Source organism: Ictidomys tridecemlineatus, chromosome 9, assembly GCF_052094955.1.
Source record: "Ictidomys tridecemlineatus isolate mIctTri1 chromosome 9, mIctTri1.hap1, whole genome shotgun sequence".
Taxonomy (NCBI): Eukaryota; Metazoa; Chordata; class Mammalia; order Rodentia; family Sciuridae; genus Ictidomys; species Ictidomys tridecemlineatus.
The window spans coordinates 102,788,321-102,812,874 of NC_135485.1; the positions used below are offsets into that span (position 1 = coordinate 102,788,321).

General features: G+C 36.9%; 1 protein-coding gene across 1 annotated transcript; it reads right to left on the reverse strand.

The window, feature by feature from the left end:
• Positions 1-547: 547 nt before the first annotated feature.
• Positions 548-24,195, reverse strand: LOC144366892 (uncharacterized). Its single transcript, XM_078021877.1, has 5 exons — positions 23,833-24,195; positions 13,511-13,652; positions 13,299-13,344; positions 10,398-10,484; positions 548-8,527 (listed from the first exon to the last, which is right to left on the reverse strand). The coding sequence occupies exons 1-5, from the start codon at positions 23,953-23,955 to the stop codon at positions 8,395-8,397; spliced, it is 531 nt and encodes a 176-aa protein (XP_077878003.1). The 5' UTR covers positions 23,956-24,195; the 3' UTR covers positions 548-8,394.
• Positions 24,196-24,554: the final 359 nt, after the last annotated feature.

The window sequence follows — 24,554 nt, forward strand, 5'->3', positions numbered from 1 at the left end:
AGGGTGTGTGATCACAGGGAATGGGTGGCCAGGGGCTTATCCAGCTTGAGAGCTCTCTTCATAAAAAGATTGCAAACTTATAAATCAAAAAATATCAGGGACTAAAAAAGAAATCACATTTAAAAAGTTAAAAACTGACAAATACTGAAACATTTAATCAACCAGGAAAATGACACATTTTTTTTTGCATGAGGGGGCGGTAGCAGGGATAAAATTCAGAGGCACTCGACGACTAAGCCACATCCCCAGCCCTATTTGTATTTTATTTAGAGACAGGGTCATACTGAGTTGCTTAGCACTTTCTTTTGACAAGGCTGGCTTTGAACTCACAAGCCTCCCAAGACGCTAGGATTACAGGCATGCGCCACCATGCCTGGCAGGAAAATGACATAATTTTGTCAATTACCTTCCTAACACATTTCTAAGTCATCTTTTTCCTTATTTGTTTGTTTGTTTGTTTTGGACTTCATGCTCTTTGGGCAACTTTTTGGACAATTATATTTTCTACACAGAGAACAGAAGGACTTCACTATCTCATTGAGCAGGGTTGTTCAAATTTATTTTATTGATGTTTGATAAAAGTTTCAGCTTCTCAACTCATTACTGGTCATTTCATATACATTTTTAGGACTGTGGTCAATATCAGGAAGACTTCTATCAGATTTCTTTAACATGTGAACTCTAAGGTTTAGAAGAATTTTCCACCAGTTGCATCTAAGATACACGTCAAAGCAAAATTTCCTCTTCCACCACCTATGTATTTCTGAAGCTGGGTACCGATCAGCAGGTTGGCCACACCTGTGGCCTTGCACCTGCACGGAGGGCAGTCTGAGTTCTTTGAGGTACCATTCCAATACCAAGAAAACCAGCAGTAACTTGGCTAAGTGCAGAAGTATGAGTCAAATAGAGCCCATTGGTTGTCATGGTGACCATGGTGGATGTTGCCACACCCACTAGACAGTATGAGAGAAGGTATCCTGGATGAGGAGGAGGAAAAATAAATATATCCCATAAACCCAAACTAATCATATTCCCAGTTCAGCTTTCCCACAGTTAAAGGTCTACAACTCTCCAATGACAGTTGACACAAGAGCAAATGTGATCAAGAAAAGGCTGGGAATGTGAGCCAATAGTTAAGTAGGCCTGGGTTCAATCCCTAGAACCAAAAAACAAAAAAACAAAAAACAAAAGAAAAAGGTCAAGGTGCATACCTATAATACCAGCCACTGGAGAGGCTGAGGCAAGAGGACAAAAAATTTACTTCACCTGTAAACCTTCTTGCATTGTCTCATACATGAGCTTTTAGGGAACACCTAATATCTAAACCATAACACATGTATACATTCAAATCCAGGTAAATACATATATTTTTCAAATATTTATTACTTATTGCAAGTGTTTGACAAATGATAAACAAATGAATGTGGTTTGAACAGTTGGCTGTATGTGACTGGCTGAGTTCAGCTATTTATTACAAGAGTAAGTCCAGTTTCACCAAAATAAAATAAAAAGTGCTCGAGATGTAGCTCAGTGGTAAAGTGCCCCTGGTTCAATCCTCAGTATCAAAAAATAAAAAGTAAAAACTTCAATAAAATCTAAATTTCACTTAAGTCACTGTAAATCTGCCTCTGACTAAATGTGACTATTTCCTCATGCCAGACAACTTCAACATAACAACCTTCAGCCCAATGACTTCATGTGAAGGATTGTTTTGTGTTTTTAAAATATCAGCTCATTTAATCTTCACAACTCTATTAGGTTGTCATTGCATATCTGAGAAAATAGACTCTGAAAGGGCAATCCACTTCTTCAGAAGCACAACGCTGGCAAGATCATTTCAAACCTGGAACATGCAAGTGTGCTCTCCTGCATCCTTGAGAGAATAGAATGAGTTTGGGGTGGAAAGAGAGCAAGAAAATACCTTTCTATGCTTTCTTTTCTCACATACATGACTACAGGTATGTGAGTGACATGCAGGACCAGCTATGGAAAAGAAGCAAGCAGTGTCTCCCAGGATCCAGTGCAGAACTTAGAGAGACCCAAAGCTAGTATATTCAATAACTCTCTAGGGAAGTGGACTCTATGGAGCTGAGCTGAGATGCTTACCTGTAGGCTGATATGTCTATGTAAAAAAATAGGAGAGCCAAGGTTGCACAAACCAAAACCTGTGCACACTACAGCTTTATTCATTGTACTAAAAAATAGAGGCCCAACATAGATGTCCATCAATGAGTGAATGATTAAACATACATACCATGAAATAAAAGGTCAAGCTATTAATATACACAGCAACTTGGATGACTCTCCAGGAAATTATACTGAGTAAAGACATCTTAAATGGTCATGTATTTATGATTTCATTTATATAACATTCTCAAAATGACAAAATTATAGAAATAGAGAATGGATTATTGATTGCCTGGGATCTGGGACAGGAGCTGGGGCAGATGTGTAGTCATGACAGCAATATGACAGGAATGCTCTACATCTTGATTGCAGCACTGAGATGTACTGGCTGTGGCTCTGTCTTATGATTTTAAGACATTAACACTGCAGAAATGGAGTGAGGGCAACAGAATCTCTATGTATTATTTCCTACCAATATATGTGAATCTACAATTATCCTAAAATGAAAATTCTAATTTTAGGAAACAACCTATATATTAGGAGCTGATTGTTTACTTTTAGTTTTTCTCCTATATTTTATGATTCTTTTTGTAAATTCATTTGAACATGTTAGCCAATTTATTTCTTTAAGACCTAAAACTGATTATTTGGCATAGAATTCCAAGCCTAAAAATGTATCCTGGGGGGGCTAGGGTTGTGGCTCAGTGGTAGAGCACCTGCCTAGCTCATGTGAGGCACTGGGTTCAACCCTCAGTACCACATAAAAATAAATAAAGGCATTGTGTCCATCTACAACTAAAAAATTTTTTTTAAATGCATCCTGAGGAAAAATCCAAAATGTAGCCAAAGACCTTCACTGGAATATTATTTTCTAGTGCAGAAGGATAAAAGGAAACTTGTATCAATACCAAAGCAGCATTAGATACAAATCATATCCACACAATGGAATGTCTGCAATCATTAAAGATAATGCTAGCAAAAATCAGTGACATGATAAGAGGCAAAACGTTAGCATACCACTAAGGGAGAAAATGAAAATAGAAAACTGTGCATTTGGTATGATTTCAATAATCTATCATGACATGTATAGAATGAGGAAATAATACAAATGTTAGCAATAATAATAACCAGGCATAGATTTGTGAGTGACTTTTATTCTGTTATCTTATAATCTTTTTGGTTTTCTACAATGCACTTGCCACTGGTATGATCCTAGACTAGTTATCCTTTCTAAACCTGCTGTCCTCATTTATTCATAAAATGGAGATAATAATAGACCTTCCTTATATTTTCTACTACATCTATAGTATTTAGCAAACCATTCAATACATAATAAATGACAAATAAATGTTACTTGTTTGACAAAAAAAAAAAAAAGAATAGAACATGACAGGGACTGGGGATATATATGGATGTAGCTCAATAGCACTTGCCCAGCATGTGCAATGGTTTGATCTCCAGCAATGAAAAAAAAATGACTAGATATTCAAACCTCATTGAGAACATAAAATGCTAAGCAGGGTACATGGCCCATGCCTGTAATCCTAGCCGCTCAGGAGGCTGTGGCAGGAGGATTGCAGAGTTCAAAGCCAGCCTCAGCAAAAAGGAAGCACTAAGCAACTCAGTGAGACCCTATCTCTAAATAAAAATCCAAAATAGGGATGGGGATGTGGCTCAGTAGCCAAGTACCCCTGAGTTTAATCCCTGGTACCAAAACATGTGTGTGTGTGTGTGTGTGTGTGTGTGTGTGTGTGTGTGTGTGTGGTGTATTAATACTTCCTAATAGTAAGTTAAGCCCTGGGCTAAGAATCCACAAAGTTAATTCAGATATGATTGCTGTCATTAGATAATTTGTGTGAGCCATTCATCAACAGTTTTATTCAGTTTTTATTACATGCCAAAGAACATTTTTCTAATAAAATGAAAAAAATTATTGTCATTGTTGAATCAAGATTCAAATGGACTTTAGTAATAAAATATATATAACTTGATTTAATGCTTACTAGGGTACTATTACATAGATTTTTTTACCTTAGAAGATTCTGTGTAGTAAATTATGATTACAATAAATGTGCTCTAATTGAATTCAAGAAACTACTAGTTTGAATTCTCCCTGGCTTTCTGGCTAAGCTTGTGTCCGGTGTACCAGAAACCTGCAGGGTTTTCTGTGACAATCTACAATTAAAAGTCTAACTCTGGGGCTGGGGTTGTGGCTCAGTGGTAGAGCAATTATTTTATTTTGCAAGCATGTATGAGGCACTGGGTTCGATCCTCAGCACCACATAAAAATAAATAAATAAAATAAAGGTATTGTGTCCATCAACAACAACAACAACAAAAATAATTAAAAAAAAAAAGTCTAACTCTGTTCAAATCATTGAAAGGCATCTATTTACAATGAAAGTTTGTGCATTAATCTACCTCAAGTCCCGTCAACAATGTGGCCATACCACACTGGGAAACAATGTTGGAAATCCACATCTTCATTTGGTGGTTATATAGCCCATATACACATAAAATTCATTGGTTGTAGACTTAAGATTTGTGTGCCATAAATGTATGTCATATTCAATGTAAGATTTTTTTTATATATTGACATCCAGACAACCAGACAGATCCCGAGAAATGATCAAGACTGCAGAATAGCTAAACAGGAAACCTGGGACCTTTTAGGAGATAACAGAGTCTCAACCACCATGATCTAGAAGGAGGAAGAAAGACAGCAGAACCAGAATCTCTGAACCAACTGGACATGTAAAAGTTCATTCTTGCTCTTTTGCTCTCTCTTTCTCTGCTCCAATTTTCTTGCTTTTGCCCTTGAACCTTAGCCCAGCTACCAAAAAAAAGGCGATGGGGGTCGGGAGAAGTAGAGCTCTGCATACAGGGGAATCCTGATCCATCACACTCTGGTTTTGCCTCAATCTTAATGGACTGGTGGATCATGCCCTATTTTATAGCCAAGCACTGTCTTATGAAAGTCAAAAGTGAATGGTTTTTACAGGTGAATCCTCATAGAAAGACTATAGTCATTCTATTTGTAATTATGCATTTCCAATTACTTCAATTATTTTATTTCAGCAACAAAAACTGTTAAGAGACGATATATTAGCATTCTTAAGCAATTTAAATCAATGTTAGTTGTTTAGATATTTATAGAAATAGTCTAAAGGAATTTTTAAATTAAACATGTATGTATAGTTATGCCTTCACAATGTTAAGTTTTGGTTGTTACTGTAAATATGCCTTTGAAAGTATTTTAAATTAAAGTACAGTAACTTGGAGTTAACACTGCAGCATATAGGCATAGGCAATGAGTTTCTCCATAGGACCCCTAAAGCTCAGGAAATAATGTCAAGAATAAATAAATGAGGCAGCAACAAATTAAAAGTTTCTGCACAGCAAAGGAAACAATTGAGAATGTGAAGAGGAGAACCTACAGAATGGGATTAGAATCTTTGCTAGCTACTCTTCTGACAGAATTAATATTTGGAATACATAAAGAACTCAAAAAAACTTAATTCTAAAAATCGAATAACCCAGTTAATGAATGGGCAAATGAATTAAACAGATACTTCTCAAAAGAAGAAATACAAATGACCAACAAATACATGAAAAAAAAATGTTCATCTCTAGCAATCAAGAAAACGCAAAACAAAACTACACTGAGATTTCATCTCATACCAGTCAGAATGGCAGTCATCAAAAATACAAATAATAATAGATGCTGGGGAGAAGGTGGATAAAAAGAAACACTTTTACTCTGTTGGTAGGACTGTAATTTAGTACAACTATTATTGAAATCGGTATGGAGGTTCCTCAAAAGACTAGGCATGGAACTGCCATATAATACAGCTATCCCACTTCTCAATATTTATCCTGAATAATTATAGTCATCTTATTAGAGTGATACTTGCATACCCATGTTTACAGCAGCACAATTCACAATGGCCAAACTATGGAACCATCGTAAGTGTCCATCAAAAGGTAAATGGATAAAGAAAATGTGGTATAGATACACAATGGAGCTGTATTTAGCCATAAAGAAAAATGAAATCATGTCACTTGCAGGAAAATGGAGGGAACTTGAGAACATTATGTTAAGCAAAATAAGTCAAACTAACTCAGAAGGTTAAGGGTTGGATGTTTTCTCTCATATGCAGAAACCAGAGATAAAAAGGAAAAGAAAAGTGGGAATGGAGTTCATGAAAATCAAAAGGGAGATTACCAGAGGAAAGAGACCAAAGGATGGGTGGTGGAGAGGGAGGGAAAAGTGCTGGGGAGTGATACAAAGGTATAAATGAACATTTATATGATGATTATCCTAGTATTATTTAAATGAGTATTTGTAGCTCAGAATAAAATTTCCAGTAATGTATCTCAAACAACATTGACGGAATAAAAAAATAAGTCCCCCGAGGAAATGTAAGAAAATTTGAAGTAGTTGCAAGGATTTTTAAAATGCTATCTCTAAAGGTTCAGGGGGAGAATTTAGTTTATGGTCTAGGGATTTCTACATTGAAAAGTTTAAAATTGCTTCATAAAATATGAAGCACAAAACAACATTTGACCATCTCATCTACATCCTTAAAAGTGTATAGGTTCCACTTGAATGAAGAAGAACTAGCCTAAGGCTCACAGTCATCTTCTGAGGCTTCTACTGCTATTAGGCAGTATAAACTTGACATTTAAAAGGGAAACAAGTATTTTAAATAAAGCCTAATCGTTACACTGAATTCTAATTTGACACTTTTGTCATCCTCACATCATGTTTCTGAATTTATATTCCAAGGAAAGAACTATGCTACAATCTAATGCAATAAATACAGCCAACTGCACTTAAGGTTAAAAATAACACTTGTGGGCAGCCCTGATAGTATAGGCCTGTAATCCCTTAGCAACTTGGAAGTCTGAGACAGGAAGATTGCAAGTTTGAGGCCAGTCTCAGCAACTTAGTGAGATCCGTCTTAAAAAATAAAATAAAAAGATCTGGGGATGTAGCTCAGTGACAAAGCTGGGTTAATTCCTAGTACCAAGAAAACCAAAACAACAACAACAAAACACTTCTTGAAAAATAGAAATATGTAACTTGTGCTTAAAGAAAATAATACAATAAGAAAATGGGACCTGGCATGGTGGTGCACAACTGTAATCCTAGTGACCCTGGGGAAGGCTGAGGCAGGAGGATGACAGGTTCCAATCATCCTCAGCAACTTAGAGAGATACTGTCTCAAAATAAGAAAAGAAAATTTAAGGGGCTGGCAGTGTAGTTCAGTGGTAGAGTGCCCCTTGGTTCAATTAATGAAAGAAAGAAAGAAAGAAAGAAAGGGACAGACAGAAATGTGGCTGAGTTATTAACTAAGTAAGTGTTTGCTATGTACTAGTAGCAAACCCAGTTATCTACTCTCTAAATTAGTTGTTCGGAAGGATAAGTTCATAACTTGGGGGGAGTGACATCAGTAGAACTAGGTAAGAATGTCGACTCTAAAGTCGGACTATCAAAATTCAGAATCCCACTTTACCACTTACTCTCTAAGACTCTGTGAATATTACTTAACTTCTCTTCAATTATTTTTCCATGTCTGTAAAATGAGAGTGATACTACTACTCAGTTCATAAGACTTTTTTTTATAACTACTGAATGTTAAAACACAAAGCAGGTAGGAAAATATCTTCCTCAAGACAAGTGTTCAATAAATGTTAGCTCTTATCTCTGATTCTTTTTCTTTTTGATGACAATAATCATAGTCATTTTTAATCCTATAAAGAACTTTTTGTAATACAAAAAGTGAATATAATATCATAGAAACCTAATAGAGCAGAAAATTGAAATGTAGAGACATGAAAACAACCTTATTTTAAGCAGAGCACCACATGTCATAAATTAGGCTGATGATGAGCTTAGCTCCTTCAGTGGATCTGATGGAGCCAAGTAACACATCTACCAAGCCAACTCTCTGGTGAGACAGGTTTCTTCCTTCTTTTCCTCCTACCATTTCATCGAATGCTCACTGACATGAATGAAAGTTAGCTGAAGTGAGCAGTAATGGAATCCAAATAAAATATTCCTCTATCCAGAAGAGGTCAACCTCAGAAAAACATCCAAACAACACCTTATTTAAAGGATTTTGAGCAGCAAATTGGTGATTAAGCAACATATTAAACTATATCTAAAAGCAGCTTCTATTGAAAGTTCCATGGAGCTTTGCAAGGCCACAGACAAGTGAGAGCAAAAGATGCCATGTTCTAGGAGGAGCATGCAGGACACAGTTATGATTTGTAGAACCTCCTTGTTCCTTTAGTTGACAAGAGCTTGTTTTGAGTCAAAATAACATTCTCCAGAAGTTCTTGGGCTTCTTGGATCCCCTGTCTTGCAGCAACATTAAGGAGCATCTGTATATCCCTAGAAGAGGCAGTTATTTAGTAATGCAAAAGAAGAGTAAACTGAAAGGACATGTGTGTCCAAATGTTTGGGCTAAGGACCAAGTTAACACCTAAACTCATTCTAAGGTAATGAGAATATGTGACATGTTGGCTGAGTTTTATCATGAGTGTCTTCATAACAAAATCAGAGCTACCCAAACAAATATTCTTAAAATAGCAGAGATCAGCTGGATTCTTTTGCATTATTTAAAGGAATTTTTCTAGTCAAGAATCTTGTGTAATGTCTGAGGTGCCCCACTCTTGCAAGAAAATTCTATATGTTGGTTTGGGAATGCTAATTGGATAGGGGTTCTACAAACCCACAAGCCTGTCCATCTGACAACTGTCAGTTGTGAAATAGAACATGTTGGCTATAACACATTGACTTGGCTGCCTTAAAACAGTCATTTCAAAATTTCATTTCCATGTAGTCATGCAACCAACATTCCTGACTACATTACACCAATTCCCAATATTTATTCCATCCTTATGCCCTTAACTGAGCCTTCTTTGTATGTGTGTGTGTGTGTAGGTGGGTGGTACTGAAATGGAACCAGGATCTCACTAAGTTGCCCAGGCTTTCCTTGAACCTGGGATCCTCCAAGCTGGTAATAATAGGCATGCACCACCATACCAGATGAGCCTTCCTCTTTATAATCTTTGTCTATTCCTTAGCCTAAGAATGGAGTTGTGGGAGGTGGTAAACATTTTTCTTGGTAATGGAATAGATGTCAGTTGCATGACTTAAAAAAAAAGAAAAGAATTATAAGCTGAGCTGGGTGCGATGGCGCATGCCTGTAATCCCAGGGGTTCAGGAGGCTGAGGCAGGAGGATCGTGAGTTCAAAGTCAGCCTCAATTTCAAAAGCAAGGCACTAAGCAACTCAGTGAGACCCCGTCTCTAAAAAAAACACAAAATAGGGCTGGGGATGTGGCTCAGTGGTCAAGTGCCCCTGAGTTCAATCCCTAGTAATCCCCTCCCCACCAAAAAAAAGCTGAAAATGTAATGGTTTATTTGGGGGGCCCTGTCAAAATGTCTCTGACTCAAAATATCTGCATAAAAATGTCACAGACTATGAACTATTCAAAAATATTAAGAAAAACTTCCCTAAAAAAGTAATAGTGTATTTCTTTTGACTATGACTAATCAAAAGAGGATAATGCAATACACACAAAGGAAATTTGCGAGTATTGTATTATCTACCTAATATTCTTATTCTAGCTATCTAATGTTCTAGCTACCTAATGTTCTTAACTATTCTTTTCAATTTGTAAGAAAATTCTATAAGACAATAAAGATGGTACCCCAGGAGGATTAGGAAGTCACAGGAAAGTATAAGAACCACAAAGTAACCTGGCCTTTCAGCTTAGGCTCATTGAAAGACAAGATTTTTAATTAGTGGACTGGACCTGGTGGCACACATGCCTATAACCTCAGCTACTGAGGAGGCTGAGGCAGGAATATCCCCAAGTTGAAGGCCAGCCTGGGCAACTTAACTAGACTCTGTCTCAACTCAGTGGTAGAATGCCCTGGGGTTCAATGCTCAGTACCAAAGAAAGAAGGAGAGGGAGAAGGGAGAAGGGAGAAGGGAGAAGGAGGAGAAGGAGAAGGAGAAGGAGAAGGAGAAGAAGAAGAAGAATTTAATCAGTGGAATCTATGCATAAATATGAATCTTGGATTCCCTTGATTTGTGACTTTTATCATGAGGAAGCAATGTAAGAATACAGAAAGAGGAGAGTAGTAAGTAAACAATATATAAAATGTCTTTGCCTAACAATTGCAGGTGATATATAGGAGCAAGTTTGGAAGGAATGACATATCAGCTGGAAGAGACCAGACAGTTGTCATTACCCGACTTCCTTGGGCCCAGTTGTGTTTTTCAGCTTTCCTACTGCAAGGTTAAAGGAGGCATGAGGATGGTCCTGCTGTGAGGCTTGTCTGAAAAAGAAAGGAGAAGAAGGGACTGGTGTGGAAAAGCACACCATGGAAAAGCATCCCTTTAATAAAACCGAGGACTGTGCCAATAAAAACACGTAACCAATACTGGAAACCATTACTTCCATCTTACCACACATCTAGACAGATGTTAAAAGCCTCCTTCATTAAAAATGTTTCTTTTATTTGAAACAAGTACTTTTTAAAAAAAACGAATCACTTATTTGCTCTCAACCTACTCATTCAATTTTCCAGATATAATTATAGTCTTCTCTCCAAAATACACAGGAAATCAAAATACAGAAAGGATCATTTAGAAATGTTAGTTGAGTAATACATAACCTGATATTTTAAGCACTATTACCAGTTGCTGAAATGGAAATGTAATATTCTAACACTTTCCAACAGGACTTTCACCAAAGATGGAAGTGACCAGTATCTGCACGAAGCCAGTAGGCCCTGAACACATGTAGCTATTGGACACTTGAAATGTAGATAGTACAGCTGAGGAACTAAAATTTTATGTAATTTTAATTTGCTTAAATTTAGATGACCACATGTGGTTGGTGGCTACCATTTGGAGCAATACCACTTACGTAATTATTACCTTCTTACATTGCAGTTATTTCCATATTAACCATGACTAGGGGGTGGGGGTGTTAGAAGAAAATGGAAATGTACAAAAGGTTTGCTATCTTTAATAGAGATTTAAGTATGAGTCAGAAAATAACAAATCCAATGCAAAAATGGGCAAATTGTATGAATGCACAATTGGCAGGAAAAGAAAAAGAAATTACCAATAGATGTTTATAAATAAAATTCAACCTCACAATTAATGAAATGAAAAAATGCAAATGACTCATCCCTATGTTGTTACTGAAATTGGCAAAGATGAGCAAATGATTAAAAATAATGTTTACTAGTCTATAAAAATTTAGCATTTGTTCTATTTTTATGCTTTTGTAATTTTTTGTGTGTGTGGGGGGAGGGTGCTGGGGATTGAACTCAGGGGCCCTCAACCACTGAGCCACATTCCCAGCCCTATTTTGTATTTTATTTAGAGACAGAGTCGCACTGGATTGCTTAGCGCCTTGCTATTGCTAAGGGTGGCTTTGAACTCATGATCCTCTTACCTCAGCCTCCCAAGCTGCTGAGATTACAGACATGCATTTTTTTATGCTTTTATTAGCACGTTATAGTTATGCATAATAGTTGGGTTCATTTTGACATAACATACTTAACATTTATTCTACAGTGAACTAGAATAAACTCTGAGGATAGTGGCAGTGATGCTTGTTTGACCTGGTTATTCCATTTTTAGTGATTTTCTATAAAAAAACAATCAGATAATCATATGTATATGTACATATGAAAGGCTCTTCACAACAGTAGCTCCTGATAGCAAGAAGCTACAAAAAAAAACTAAACATAAAATAATGAAATATTTGAGTAAATTAAGACATGTATTAATTGAAAAAATTCCAGAAGAATACTTAATAAAATGTCAAAATAGCTTTTACTGTTTTGTTAAAAGCTGATTTTTGTTTTTCATTTTGGCAATGTTTTTCTCATTAAGTATAAATTATTTTTTTTCATCTGGCAAAAGACACCACAAATTCTATTTTTCAAATATACAGCGATAAATCTTTCCTTTGAAATGCTTTTTCCACCCCATCCCTGACAGTGGAAGGCATCTCTAAAAGATGAAAGTATGTTTCAAACTTGCTTTTAATTTGTGGTCCCGGGTAAGGACCTGGTTTACAAAATGTTGTTTAGGGCAACAATTTTACAACTCTAATGCATACACTAGTCACTCAGGACTTGTTAAAATGAAGATTCTGCTTCGATGGGTCTGGTTAGGGACTCAGATGCTGCATTTCCAACAAGCACCCAACCCGGGATGCCAGTGCTACGGGGATGTGGCCTAGATTCCCAGGAGAAGAGTTCTAGCCAAGACTAGCTTATCATCAGCCACACTTTGCCACTCTGGAGCCGTGGCACTCCCTTTCTGATTCTCAAATGTGTTCTTTCTGTTGTCAGGTGAACTTTATCAGAATACCTATTTTAAGCCTCATGCTGGAATATGTTGCTGAAGTGCCTTCCTCTTTTGATTCAAGTTTACTCTAAAGATCATGGTAGATTTGCCAAGTAGTGGTTGGACTCAGCGTCACTTATGGTCACCTGGGGATCTTTTTCTGCTCAATTATGTCAATCTGTAGCTGGGCGTCAATATTTTTTTGAAAGCTTGCCAGGTGATTCTAACTTATAACCCAGTTTGTGAGTTTAAATAAATGTATCTTTTATGGTCAAGAGCTCCAACATGTAATGAATAAGGTAATACACAATCCACTGTTAATAAAATTGTTATTATTAGAGACAAGTTCTCACCGTATTGCCTAGACTACCCTCAAACTTCTGAGCCTAAGTGACCCTCCTATCTCAGCCTTCTGAGTAGTTGAGAAAATAGGTACTGTAACTAAGACTGTGACCAACTCAATAGCATTATTAATGTTCTGAATCTAGACCTCGAATGTTGCATGTTCCTTATTTTAGCTCTTTTAAAGCTAATCTACTGTTTCCTTATTGGGGCAGGCTGTTTTAAAATGCACTGGCCCCACCACTTCTACACCCACTGCTAACTCACCACTAAGTGGAAAAGGAAGAGAAGGTACCAAGACTTTAAGATTAAGAGACTTTATATTTTTACCTTATTTTGGTTCTGGAAAAATACACCCAAATCATAAAGTTTTCGAGTTCAGCACTACATGAAGAGATAGCGCTGGAGTTTTGCTTTTCAATAGATAACATCTTTCTTACCTAAACCAATGCATTGCCCTTTCTTCATCTTTCACCACACCAGCTCCTTGGTAAGCCAAAAAGATATGGTGGGGGAGGGGACAATAAAAGGACTCAGTTAAAAAGGAAGTACTTAATGCTAAAACCTACAAACCTATAGATCTAGAACTCTAATCAGCAAATCTCTCCCCCACCTTTCCCACAGGAGAATAACAAGAGAGGAAGAAAGTTACCTTTCAGGTATCTCTGCCCAACAATATGTTGAGCACTGGGGTAGCCAAGATGAGCATAAATGTGTGCCACATGGAAATGAAAACTCTGGGAATATAGCCAGATGTAAAGGAGAGAGATCATGGTTCCCACTGTGGCCAGGAACTGTTAAAAAAAAAAAAAAAAAGAGGGTTGGGAAATGCAAAAGAACCAGAACAAGTTAGGCTGGTGGGCTGGTTTGGTAGCTCAGTGGTAGAGCACTTGCCTAGCATGTGTGAGGCACTGGGTTCCATCCTCAGCACTACACAAAAATAAATAAATAAAAATAAAGGTATTGTGTCCATCTACAACTAAAAAAAAATTTTTTTAAAGAGAACATGGCAATCTACTTCAGATAAAATTTAGATGTAAGAGGAATGCATATATTCTATGAGAGGATTTCAAAATGAGATGCATATGATTTAAAGATGAATGTTCCTTTATAGGATTCTGTTTGAAAAACTGATATTTACTGTCATTCATTTAACTCCTTTTCAATTAATTCAACTGAAGTGTACTTTTCCTAGGTGATATAAGATAACTGGATTGGGCAATTAAGTAGGATTGGAGGTTGGCCAATAGGATCTTAGAAGTTTATGTAAGGAAAAACAATGAAGCAGACGCAAAGGAGAAATGGAAAAAGGAATTTATGTGTTTCTGTTGGGGCAGGGACATAGCCAGGGGCTGAGATTAGGAACTTTGACATCATCCTTCTCTAACAGTTTAAACATGCCTCTCAGTTCTCTTTGGGAAGCTCTCCTGAGTAAGGGCCTCTCCCATCAGGAGAAGCTTGTACCTCAATGGATTGGTGCCCAAAACAAGTTCAACAACCACATCACCAAGGTCATCACCAATTTCAGAGACACAGCAAACACCTTCTGAGATGTCAGTTCACATGGAGAAATAAATCCTGTGGAGTATAATACAGCATGACCACAGACTGTTCACCAGCATGGACAGTTTTTAAGTTTCTAATCTATCTCCTGGGCACGCTTGCCTGGCTTCTTAGGAAGAGCCCATACTTCACAGTGGGGTTCACCATCTTCCCTTTCAGGTATGTTCTACTTCTAAGAAAAGAAGGCTGCTTCTACCCCGAAAACTCTCCAGTGCTGGCATGAAGGGTAAGATATGTTATTGAATCCAAGACAAAAAACAAATTGATAAATTTTCATAACCATGTTGCAAGGTCTACGTGTGTGTGCGCGCACGCACGTGTGTGTGTGTATATATGTGTGTGTGGTGTTTGATGGTAATGATGTTCTGTGTGGTTTGTTGGATTTTTGTTTGGTGTCTTTTATAAACTTTCTGTCTCATATTAGTATACACAAAGTCATCTCTGTTGATTCTGCCTCACAGACTAGTTTTTTACAGAATTTCTAAGTGCTACGAGGTTTCACCACAAATGGATGTCTGTTTTTAAGACTCCTTAAATATTTTTTAAATTATTTTATTTATTCAGTATTTGTTTTTAATATGCTCAACACTGTTCTAATCACTGCAGATAAAATAATGGACAAAATATTCAAAATTTTCTCCATCGTAGCTTGTATTATAATGGGGATGGAGAAATGAGGAACAGACAATAAATAAAACTCATGAAATATTTAATAGTAATAAATGCCATAGAGAAGAATAAAGAATGGCAGGTAGGGAATATCTCTCTCTCTCTCTCTCTCTCTCTCTCTCTCACACACACACACACACACACACACTCACACACACACATACACACACACACACACACACACACACACTCACACCTCACTCCTAGGGGAAGCAAACCAACATGTTTTTATTAGCCTGATGGTAAGGGTCACGTGAGAAAGAACTGATTTCTTTGACCAATAGTCAGGTAGGTCCCCAAGGCCTGCCAAGAGCCACAGGAGCTTGACATTAGGTCCTGCATTCCAGCCCTAAAATGAACACAGCCTCGGCTAACACACTGTCTGCAGCCTCCTAAAACACCCAGGATCAGATCTCTGACCAACAGAAACTGAGAGATAATAAAGGGATATTGTTGTAAGCAATTAAGTTTGAGTTACTTTGTTACACAGCAATAAGTAATGAATTTGGGGCCTCTTGACCATCTAAAGCACTTTGACTTTTACCTAGAGTGAAATGGAAAAATCACTGAATAATTTTAAGAAAAGTGATAAGATCTAACATGTTTTCACACATTTATACTAGTTTCTATAGAATATAGTGAAGATGGGCAAAGGTAGAAATCGGGATAATGGTTAGAGTGCTATTGCAAATACATAAGCATTAATGCAGAGATGAAATGGTGTGTGGTGAGGCACACCTATAATCCCAGCTATGCAGGAGGAGCACAAGGGCAAGGCCAGCCTAGGAGACCCTAATGAGACCTTGTCTCAAAATAAAATTAAAAAGGACTGGGAACTCAGTGAGACCCTGTCTCTAAATAAAATGCAAAATAGGGCAAGGGATGTAGCTCAGTGCTTGAATCCCCCTGAGTTCAATCCCCAGTCCTCCCTAAAAAAAAAAAAAAAAAAAAAAAACAGGTTTGGGTGTGTTGCTGGGGTTCAAGCCTTTAGTTTGGACCATATTGGGTCAAAAGAAGAGCTGTAAAGCCGACTGTCAAATATGGGTATTGAGAATTACAGATCCGTACACTAAATATTTCAGTCATCGAGTGCAGGTAGTTGTATAGGCTTTAATGAAGTCTTAATTTTACATAACAAAGTTTCAACTTTTGAGAGTCACACATCTGTATTCCTCTGTATTCTATAATTAAAGTTCTAAGCTGGGTACAGTGGTAGATGCCTATGATCCCAGTGACTCAGGAAGCTGAGGCAGGAGAATCACAAGTTTGAGGCCAGTGTGAGCATTTAGCAAGAGACTGTCTCAAAATAAAATAAAAAGGGCTGATGATGTAGCTCAGTGGTAGAACACTTGCTTAGCATCTCAAGGCATTAGGTTCAGTCCTCATCACCTCAAAAAAAAAATATATATATATACACACATATATACATACATACATATATATAAAGAGAAATCATAAGATTTTTTTCACACATTTATACTGGTTTCTATAGAATATAGTGAAGATGGGCAAAGGCAGAAATATATATTTTTTCTGACATTTTAATTGTTATCCTTTTTCAATTTAAGGGTAATTTTTTTTAATATATGATTTTTAATTTATTGGGTTTTGTACTGGGGATTGAACCCAGGGGCACTTAACCACTGAGCCACATCTCCAGCCTTTTAAAAAATATTTTACTTAGAGACAGGGTCTTGCTGAGTTCCTTAGGGCCTGGCCTTGATAAATTGCTGAGGCTGGCTTTGAACTTAAGATCCTCCTGCCTCAGGTTCCTGAGCTGCTAGGGTTACAGTCATGTACCACTATGCCCAGCTTAATATTCGATCTTATAATAGAAACTCACAATACTTTTATTAAAAATAAATGGGTACTTTTTCTTCTAATTTTTTTTTTGAGGGGTAGTGCTGGGAGTTAAATGCAGAAACATTCTACCACTGAAATAAATTACTAGCCTTTTTTATTTTTCATTTTGAGACAGGGTCTCACTTTTAAATTGCCCAAGCAGGCCTTGAATTTATAATCCTGACCCAGCTTCCTGAGTAGCTGGAGTAACTAAATGGGTGTTTTTTACATGGGTGCTTGCTCAAAGAGGTATTTTAATCAGTTGTTTTCCTTCATATGTATAAAACTTTCAAACTTGCAGAAAATAAATTAGATTTTCATAAACCCAGCAGCCATATTTCATAAATTTATTTTTTTCCATATTTAGTCCAGGTGTTCTTGTAAAAGTAAAGCACTGCAAGAATAAAATGTCATCCCTCATATCTTCCCAGAGGCAACCACTAAACACGCATTAGGGGTCTGAAATTTTAATGCATGTTTTAAAAGGAGAATGGGTTTGTTGGGTATATACACATGGATAAACCTTTATAAAATAAAGCAAAAAAATAAAGCAAAAAAAAGGAAAGCATAACTGTTTTCAGTTTTTCACATAGTTGAAGGAAAATATTTAACTACAATATCACTGCTAAAACTAACATCAAAAATAAATTTCTTTACTCTTTTTTTTTTTTTTTGGTACTGGGAATTGAACTTGGGGCATTAGACCACTGAGCCACATCCCCAGTCCTATTTTGTATTTTATTTAGAGACAGGGTCTCACTGAGTTGTTTAGCAGCGCCTTGCCATTGCTGAAGCTGGCTTTGAACTTGAGATCTTCCTACCTCAGCCTCTCGAGCCACTGGAATTAGAGGCTTACAGGGATGCACTGCCACACCTGGCTAAATTTCTTTACTCTTAATTGGATTTTTTCCAACTGGTATGGTATATGTTTATATCAACAGTTATCAGAAACCAGAGATTATTTCTAAAATTGTAATTTGGTAGAAATCTGTCAAAATGTGAAATTCATTAAGGGTAAAAATAGCTTTAAAGGGATTCTTAATGCTGAGAAGAATGAAATATGAAATAATTCATGGTTAGTACATAGGGCAGACTACTCAATATTTCAGTTCCTGACTCTGATTAAATTCTACAAATTTTAAGATATAATGTGTGTTAAGCTCTGTGATTATGAAGATAAGCATGACCTAGACCTTATTCTCAAGCATTCCAAAGTCCTCATGGAGCAAAGTCATAAGTAAATTGCAAAAAAAAAAAAAGCTTGATTAGCTCTTTAATAAAGATGTAGAATGTACAGTTTCAAAGGAGAGAGGGTGGTTTCTATCTAATTCTGCCTAGGGGATTTCTTTTGGAGGTCCTGCCACTGATATAACAAGCATTATTTGACCTAGAAAACAGTTAACAGCAGTATGATATTGCAATGCTCTTTTCCAGTGGTTTTGCCCAAGGAAGAGTTCTACACTGAACACAGAACACTGTTGCTATTCAAACTGAAATATGGATATAATAACTTCAGTTTCACATTATAAACAAGCAAGCAGATTAACTCAGGTTTTATGTAATTGAAGTGTAATAATTTTCATATGAAATCATGAATGATCACTAAGGTTTATTATTCCTTTAGACTTAATGTTAAACAGAGCATGGTAGTGCATGCCTGTAATCTCAGCTATTGAGGAGACTGAGGCTGGAGAATTGCAAATTTGAGGCCAGTTTAGGCAAAGCATTCTAGGAACCTTGGGTGGAGGGAAGGGGATGTCAAAAGTATGACAAAATGTAACTTTTTCCTTCTCATATCCATAAATTAAAGATTAAATTCTAAATTAACTACAACATTCTTTAAATGGTTAGTAATAAAACAATAATGTTCGGTTTACTTTTTTTTCTTGTGTGTGTGTGTGTGTGTGTGTGTGTGTGTGTGTGTGTAAAAGAGAATGCTAGCCAGATATGGTGGCACACACCTGTAATCCCAGCTGCTTGGGAGGCTGAGACAAGAGAATCTTGAGCTCAAAGCCAGCCTCAGTAACTACGAGGTGCTAAGCAACTCAGAGAGACCCTATCTCAAAATAAGATGCAAAATAGGACTGGGGATGTGGCCCAGTGGCCACCAAGGACCCCTGAGTTCAATCCCTGGTACCAGGAAAAAAAAAAAAAAAAAAAAAAGAATGCTGCTGATGTTTGAGACAAATTTAATATTAGGGACTAGGAGGCTGACTCACATAACAAAATTATTTTGTTTTTCTAAACTATTTAATAGGTGTTTACTCAGATGACCTCACAGAAATCTCATGTAAAATGATTTTGTATTTGAATAATAAAAGGGATAATACCACATGGATTGCCTGTTTTGTCTGTTGCTTTTTATGACCTGATTATCTGCTCATGCGTTCTTAAGGAGAAGTTAGTTCCCAACAAAATTTCAACTCCTTCACGATTGTCAGATTTGTGGTCAAATATGGAACAATAAATGTACACTTATGTATGCTCCCTCCTAAAACCCCACAAAATTATCAGGAAAGTGATACAAGAGAGAACAAAATGATAAGAGAGAATTAGAGCCTCTTTCCAAGAAATATAACAGAAATCCTGAAAGATGAAAGGAAGGAAATTATCAAATAAATGATTCAAGAAAATTTCCCAGAACTAAAGGACATGAGTCTCCAGACTGAAAGGTCACATCATAATACAAAAAGGTGACTGCACAATGGGAAGAAAGTCATATAAATGCCTATCACGGAGAAACTTCAGAACATCACATAGAGAAAAAGAAGATTCTACTAGCTTCCAGAGGGGAGGAAAATGGATCATGTACCAAGAAACATGAAGTGAAGTCACCAGATATCTCAGCACTAGTACCTGGAACACACTGGAATATTAATCGTGAAGTGTTTCAAACCTAAAATTCTACACACACCTATAAATTGTAATGGGAGAATTAGGCATTTTCCTATGAGCAAAGTCTCATCCTGTCTCTCAGGAAGCGTGTGGAAGATGGATGCCCCCAGAACAGGAGAGGAACTCAGGGAAGAAGGATCCAGTTCAGGAGGAAAGTAAGGAAATTTCCAGGGAATTTGACTAGAAACTCTAGGAAGGGAGTAGGGGAGAGGACAAATAGTCCAGATAGAAGATGGAAAACGGAAAGTGCATCTTCAGGAAATGGGGAAGGTAGGAGATTCCCTGATGGATTGGAATATATTAGGAAGAAGTCAACACTTTGTGAAGCAACATGAGCTGTCTTAGAAAGACATGAGTGGGTGGAAGACTAAGCAAAATGTTTTTTTAAAAGTTTTGATTATAAATAAGCAAAAAACAAAGTTGTAGAAAAAAAGCCATTATTATAATCATGATATGCTATATGTGTCAGCTCTGAGTAATATTTACATGGCCCATAATAATGAAAACTGAATATTGATTTAGTGAAAAATAAAGCTGTAGCTATCCTATGAAGAGGAGATAACTGTGTTTGAGATAACAGGAGGACCAGGGTTAAAAATAAGTAATCTCTCAATTGCACATAAATTGAAAAAGTAGCATTCAATAAATGCCATTGAGAAATTTGGCAGTAAACATTAAGAAAAAGAGTTAACAGAGTTAAAGTCTTCTCTGAGAAACAATAATTAGAGCAATGAAGGGACATAAGATGGCTATTTTTCAATTATAAGCTTTATGAGATACTTGACTTAAAACCATGTATGTGCACAGCTTAGAAAAAAATTGTTTAAAAAGCAGTAAAATGACTGCCTGCTTTATCTTTAGAAATTCAAGTTTAATTTATAAATAGTGACAAACAACAACTCATAGATGGTGGTCCTAGTAAAATAAATATTGAACAGGTGGACACTTGGGGCTTTCTACTGGTATATACAAATGTAACAGCGGGCCACTTGTAACAAGGGTTCACTTGGTGTTTTGACTATAATCCCTTGTGGCTTTAAAATTTATGTTTTTTTTTTCTTTTTCACAACATTCATCTCCCTGATCTTCTTTTCCCTAACCTTCTCATTCCTGATCTCTCCTCCCTAATCTCATTTTCACTGAATCACCTTTTAAAAGGCCCCTTGTTCCTGTTGATGGGCAGAATCAGAGCCTTTGGGACAGAAGTCCCCTGTTTTTCTCCTTTGCTAGCAAAGCAATAAACTGTCTTTTTCTTTTTTTCTCAAAACCATGTCCTCATTATTGGATTGTCATCAGGGACAACATTTTCATCAAAAATTTCAATATTCATTGTCATCATGGAATATTTGTCACGGTTGTTCCAATTTAAATTCACATTTATAGCAGTAAGAACTAATACAGTGCTGGCATTTAGCTAACTCTGCTATCAATGGCCAAACCAAAAGTTTGGTACTATAAGAGCCATAGATATTCTGATGGATACTTCCTGTTGTTCCATACTGGTTAAATTTTAAATGATTGCAGGTGATAGATGTTTTAAAGACAACAGCAACTTTCAAGCTCTTACAACTCAAAAGGTCTGTTGCTGAATTATTAATAACTGGCGTTTTATACAGATGATAGAGCCATATAAATTTATCAGGACACTGCACAGGAGGGAAATTTGTAGATTCTCCCTGTCTTTCTTTCTTTTTTAAATCAGTGTAGTTTTATGAAGCTAGTGATAATTCATCCAAAGCAGATAGGAAACCTTGGCTATACCAACAAAAACACAAAGAACAATCTGTTTTCTTTCACAGTCCAGGGCCACCCATATCATTCAACCTATGAAAGGAAATCACATTCATTTTACATTTTTATTTGCATTCAGCTGTAATTACTAGGCAATGAACTAATAAAATAGGGCCCATTAAGGAAAGACAGCTTCCTAGGAACCAGCTATTTATCTTGTTGCTAGAGGAAAGAACACTCTTCCAAGGAGGTATCCTGGACTGGTATATCTGACAAGTTCTCAATTATCTAGATTGATAAATGGAAGTCCTTTTCAGATCTGAATCAAACATTAGAGCTCCATTTTGTTGTTGTTTTTAAGTCAATGGAAAACTAAACCTCTCAAGGAACAGAAGTAAGAGTTTAATATCTTCCATAGATTAGCTCCGGAAGAATACACAAGAAAATAATTGTGCTTGCCTCTAATGAAAAGGATTGGGTGAATGAAAGTTAGAACTGGTGGAGAGCTTTATGTCACTACATAACTTTTGAATTTTGTACCATGTTCATGTGTTACTAGTTTTTAGTTTAATTTTTTAAAACACTGTATTTGGTGGGGCTTGGTAGAACACACCTGTAATCATAGTTACTCAGGAAGCAGAAGCAGGAGGATGGAAAATTCCAAGCCAACCTGGGCAATTTAGCAAGACCATGTCTCAATTTAAAAATAAAAAGGTCTAGCAGTATGGCTCAGTGGTAGCAAAACAGTGATTCACTTTATGCTTTGTATGTAGCCCTTGCCTTTCTGCCACTGCAGCTTCTTTCTTTCTTTTTCTCTTTTTCCCTTTCTTTCTTTCTTTCTTTCTAAAAATTGGTAGTACTTCATCAGGTTCTAAACACATATACTTATATTAAAGTGTTGTTTGCAGACCACTCTCTTCTCAACTGGCATCAGTAGCTGATTATCAGAATGTTTCTTTTTCAAACCTCACTGTTAATACATCATGGAAGAAAAAAATAGCTTTTACTCCCACAGTGTTGCAACTTATTTTTAAAGGGGACATATTTCTTTCTCTTCCTGTCTTCCTTTTCCTTCCTAATTCTTCCCCATCTCTAATCTCAGGGGAAACAGGATTACCTTTCTTCCTCATTCCAGACAGAATTATCTGTCTAAACATCTCAGAAATGACTATCTCCCAAACATCTCAGAAATGACTATTTCCCAACCCAAATTAACAAGTGAATTACAACTCCAACAGAGAACTGTGGAATGCAGCTTTTGAATACCTCTTTAAAAGCCCCCTGTTCCTGTTGATGGGCAGAATCACAGAGTCTGTGCTTCTCCTTTGGTAGTAAAGCAATAAACTTTCCTTTTCCTCACAACCATGTCTTCAGTATTGGATTGGCATTGGGGACAAGGACCAAACTTTTGGTAACAGTAGAGCCCAGGCCTAGTGTGTGCAAAACTTTGGTTCAAGCCCCAGTATTATTATTAAAAAAAAAAAAAAAAAAAAAAGCTGTATCTGAGAATATATCTATAACCTTATAACTCTTACATACACAATTGTTCTCACTCAGACATCAGCATTACCTGTTAGCACAACACTAGCTTCTGTTGAAAAGTATTCCCTAGAAACTAGGGTTCTATATGGATACATTTTATGGCCCCCTTTTTTTTAATTTTATGAGCTTCCCCTAATTTCCTTTGATATCCTGTGTGTGTGTGTGTGTGTGTGTGTGTGTGTGTTGTGTGTGTGTGTAATATCTGGGAGCTAAATATGCATCCTAAAAACCTTTCATTTCTTTGGGGTATATCCACTGTACTCCTGAGAGCCATCAGGTAAGATAGAGGAAATGCAGGAGATTGGTATATTTAAATGGACCTGTGAGGAGCAATATAAATGGAACCTGGCATTCTTAAAGAACATGAAGTTAGATTTCTAGTTGTGGCAGAAGTCTAAAACAAAAGTTAACTTGGACTTTTTCAGCTATTGTCAAATAATTATTTTGACTGAATTTTAATGAATTTTTTTTGTTTCTCAAATTTGATGTTCGTTTAAACAGGAAATGCAATTTTGTGAGTACATTCAAGATTTTTTTTTTTATGTTTTATATAATCCGGAATAAATCTATCTTCAGTACATTTTCCAGAAAACCAGAAAGATTCATGTATAACCTCTTAAATCAGGAAGCACTGTAGGAAATCACCTGATTCTTGTTTTAGGTAACTCTGCTGTAGGTGCCATCTCTCGCTCTGGCCTGGATCTGTCCCTTGTCCTGGCATTGAGCTCTTACCTCCCAGGTAGTCCACGCGCCCAGAGAACGCGCCCTGGGCTTCCGGGGCTGACGTGCTCCGGGGATGTGCGTGTCACTCGCTGGAGTTCGTCCCTCCTGCTTTCCAAGTACCAGGAACTTCATCTTACCCCTTCGCCGGTGGCTTCTCCCTTCCGTCTCAGCGGAGCCCTTTTGTTTGTGGTTTCTGGCCGGGTCCCGCCTCCCCAGGGTTCTTTCTCCCTCCCTCTGCTTCCTCAGCTCCTGCTCCCTTTCATCCTTTCCCCAGCTGAGGTTTCACTGGGAGGCTGGCTTTCCTCTTTTGATGTATGCCTGAGGCAACGCAGCTGTCTTTTAAAGATAAGCACCAGAGGACAGAGATATGAAACAGAAAGAAAAACACAGAGAAGACAAAAAGGCCCTTTCCCTAAAAAGAGCTGTTGTCATTAGCTCTCTGTATGCTGAACACCCAGATTTATTTCCCATTGTCCCTCGGTTGGAAAGAACCAAGTCAAACCACCTCACCTGAAGAGAGAGAGGGAGAAAAAAAAAATGGTGAAAAAGAAATTCTTGCGACCAGGCTGAATTAACGAAAGTAATATAATATGAAAGGTGGCTAATGTGAATTTTTTTTTTAGTACATGCTAAAATTATAGTATAATAAAAAAGGAAGTGTTGGGGCAAAAACAAAGCATAGAATGAAGAGAGGAATCAGAGGAAAAAGAACTGAGAACACCAAGGAAAAT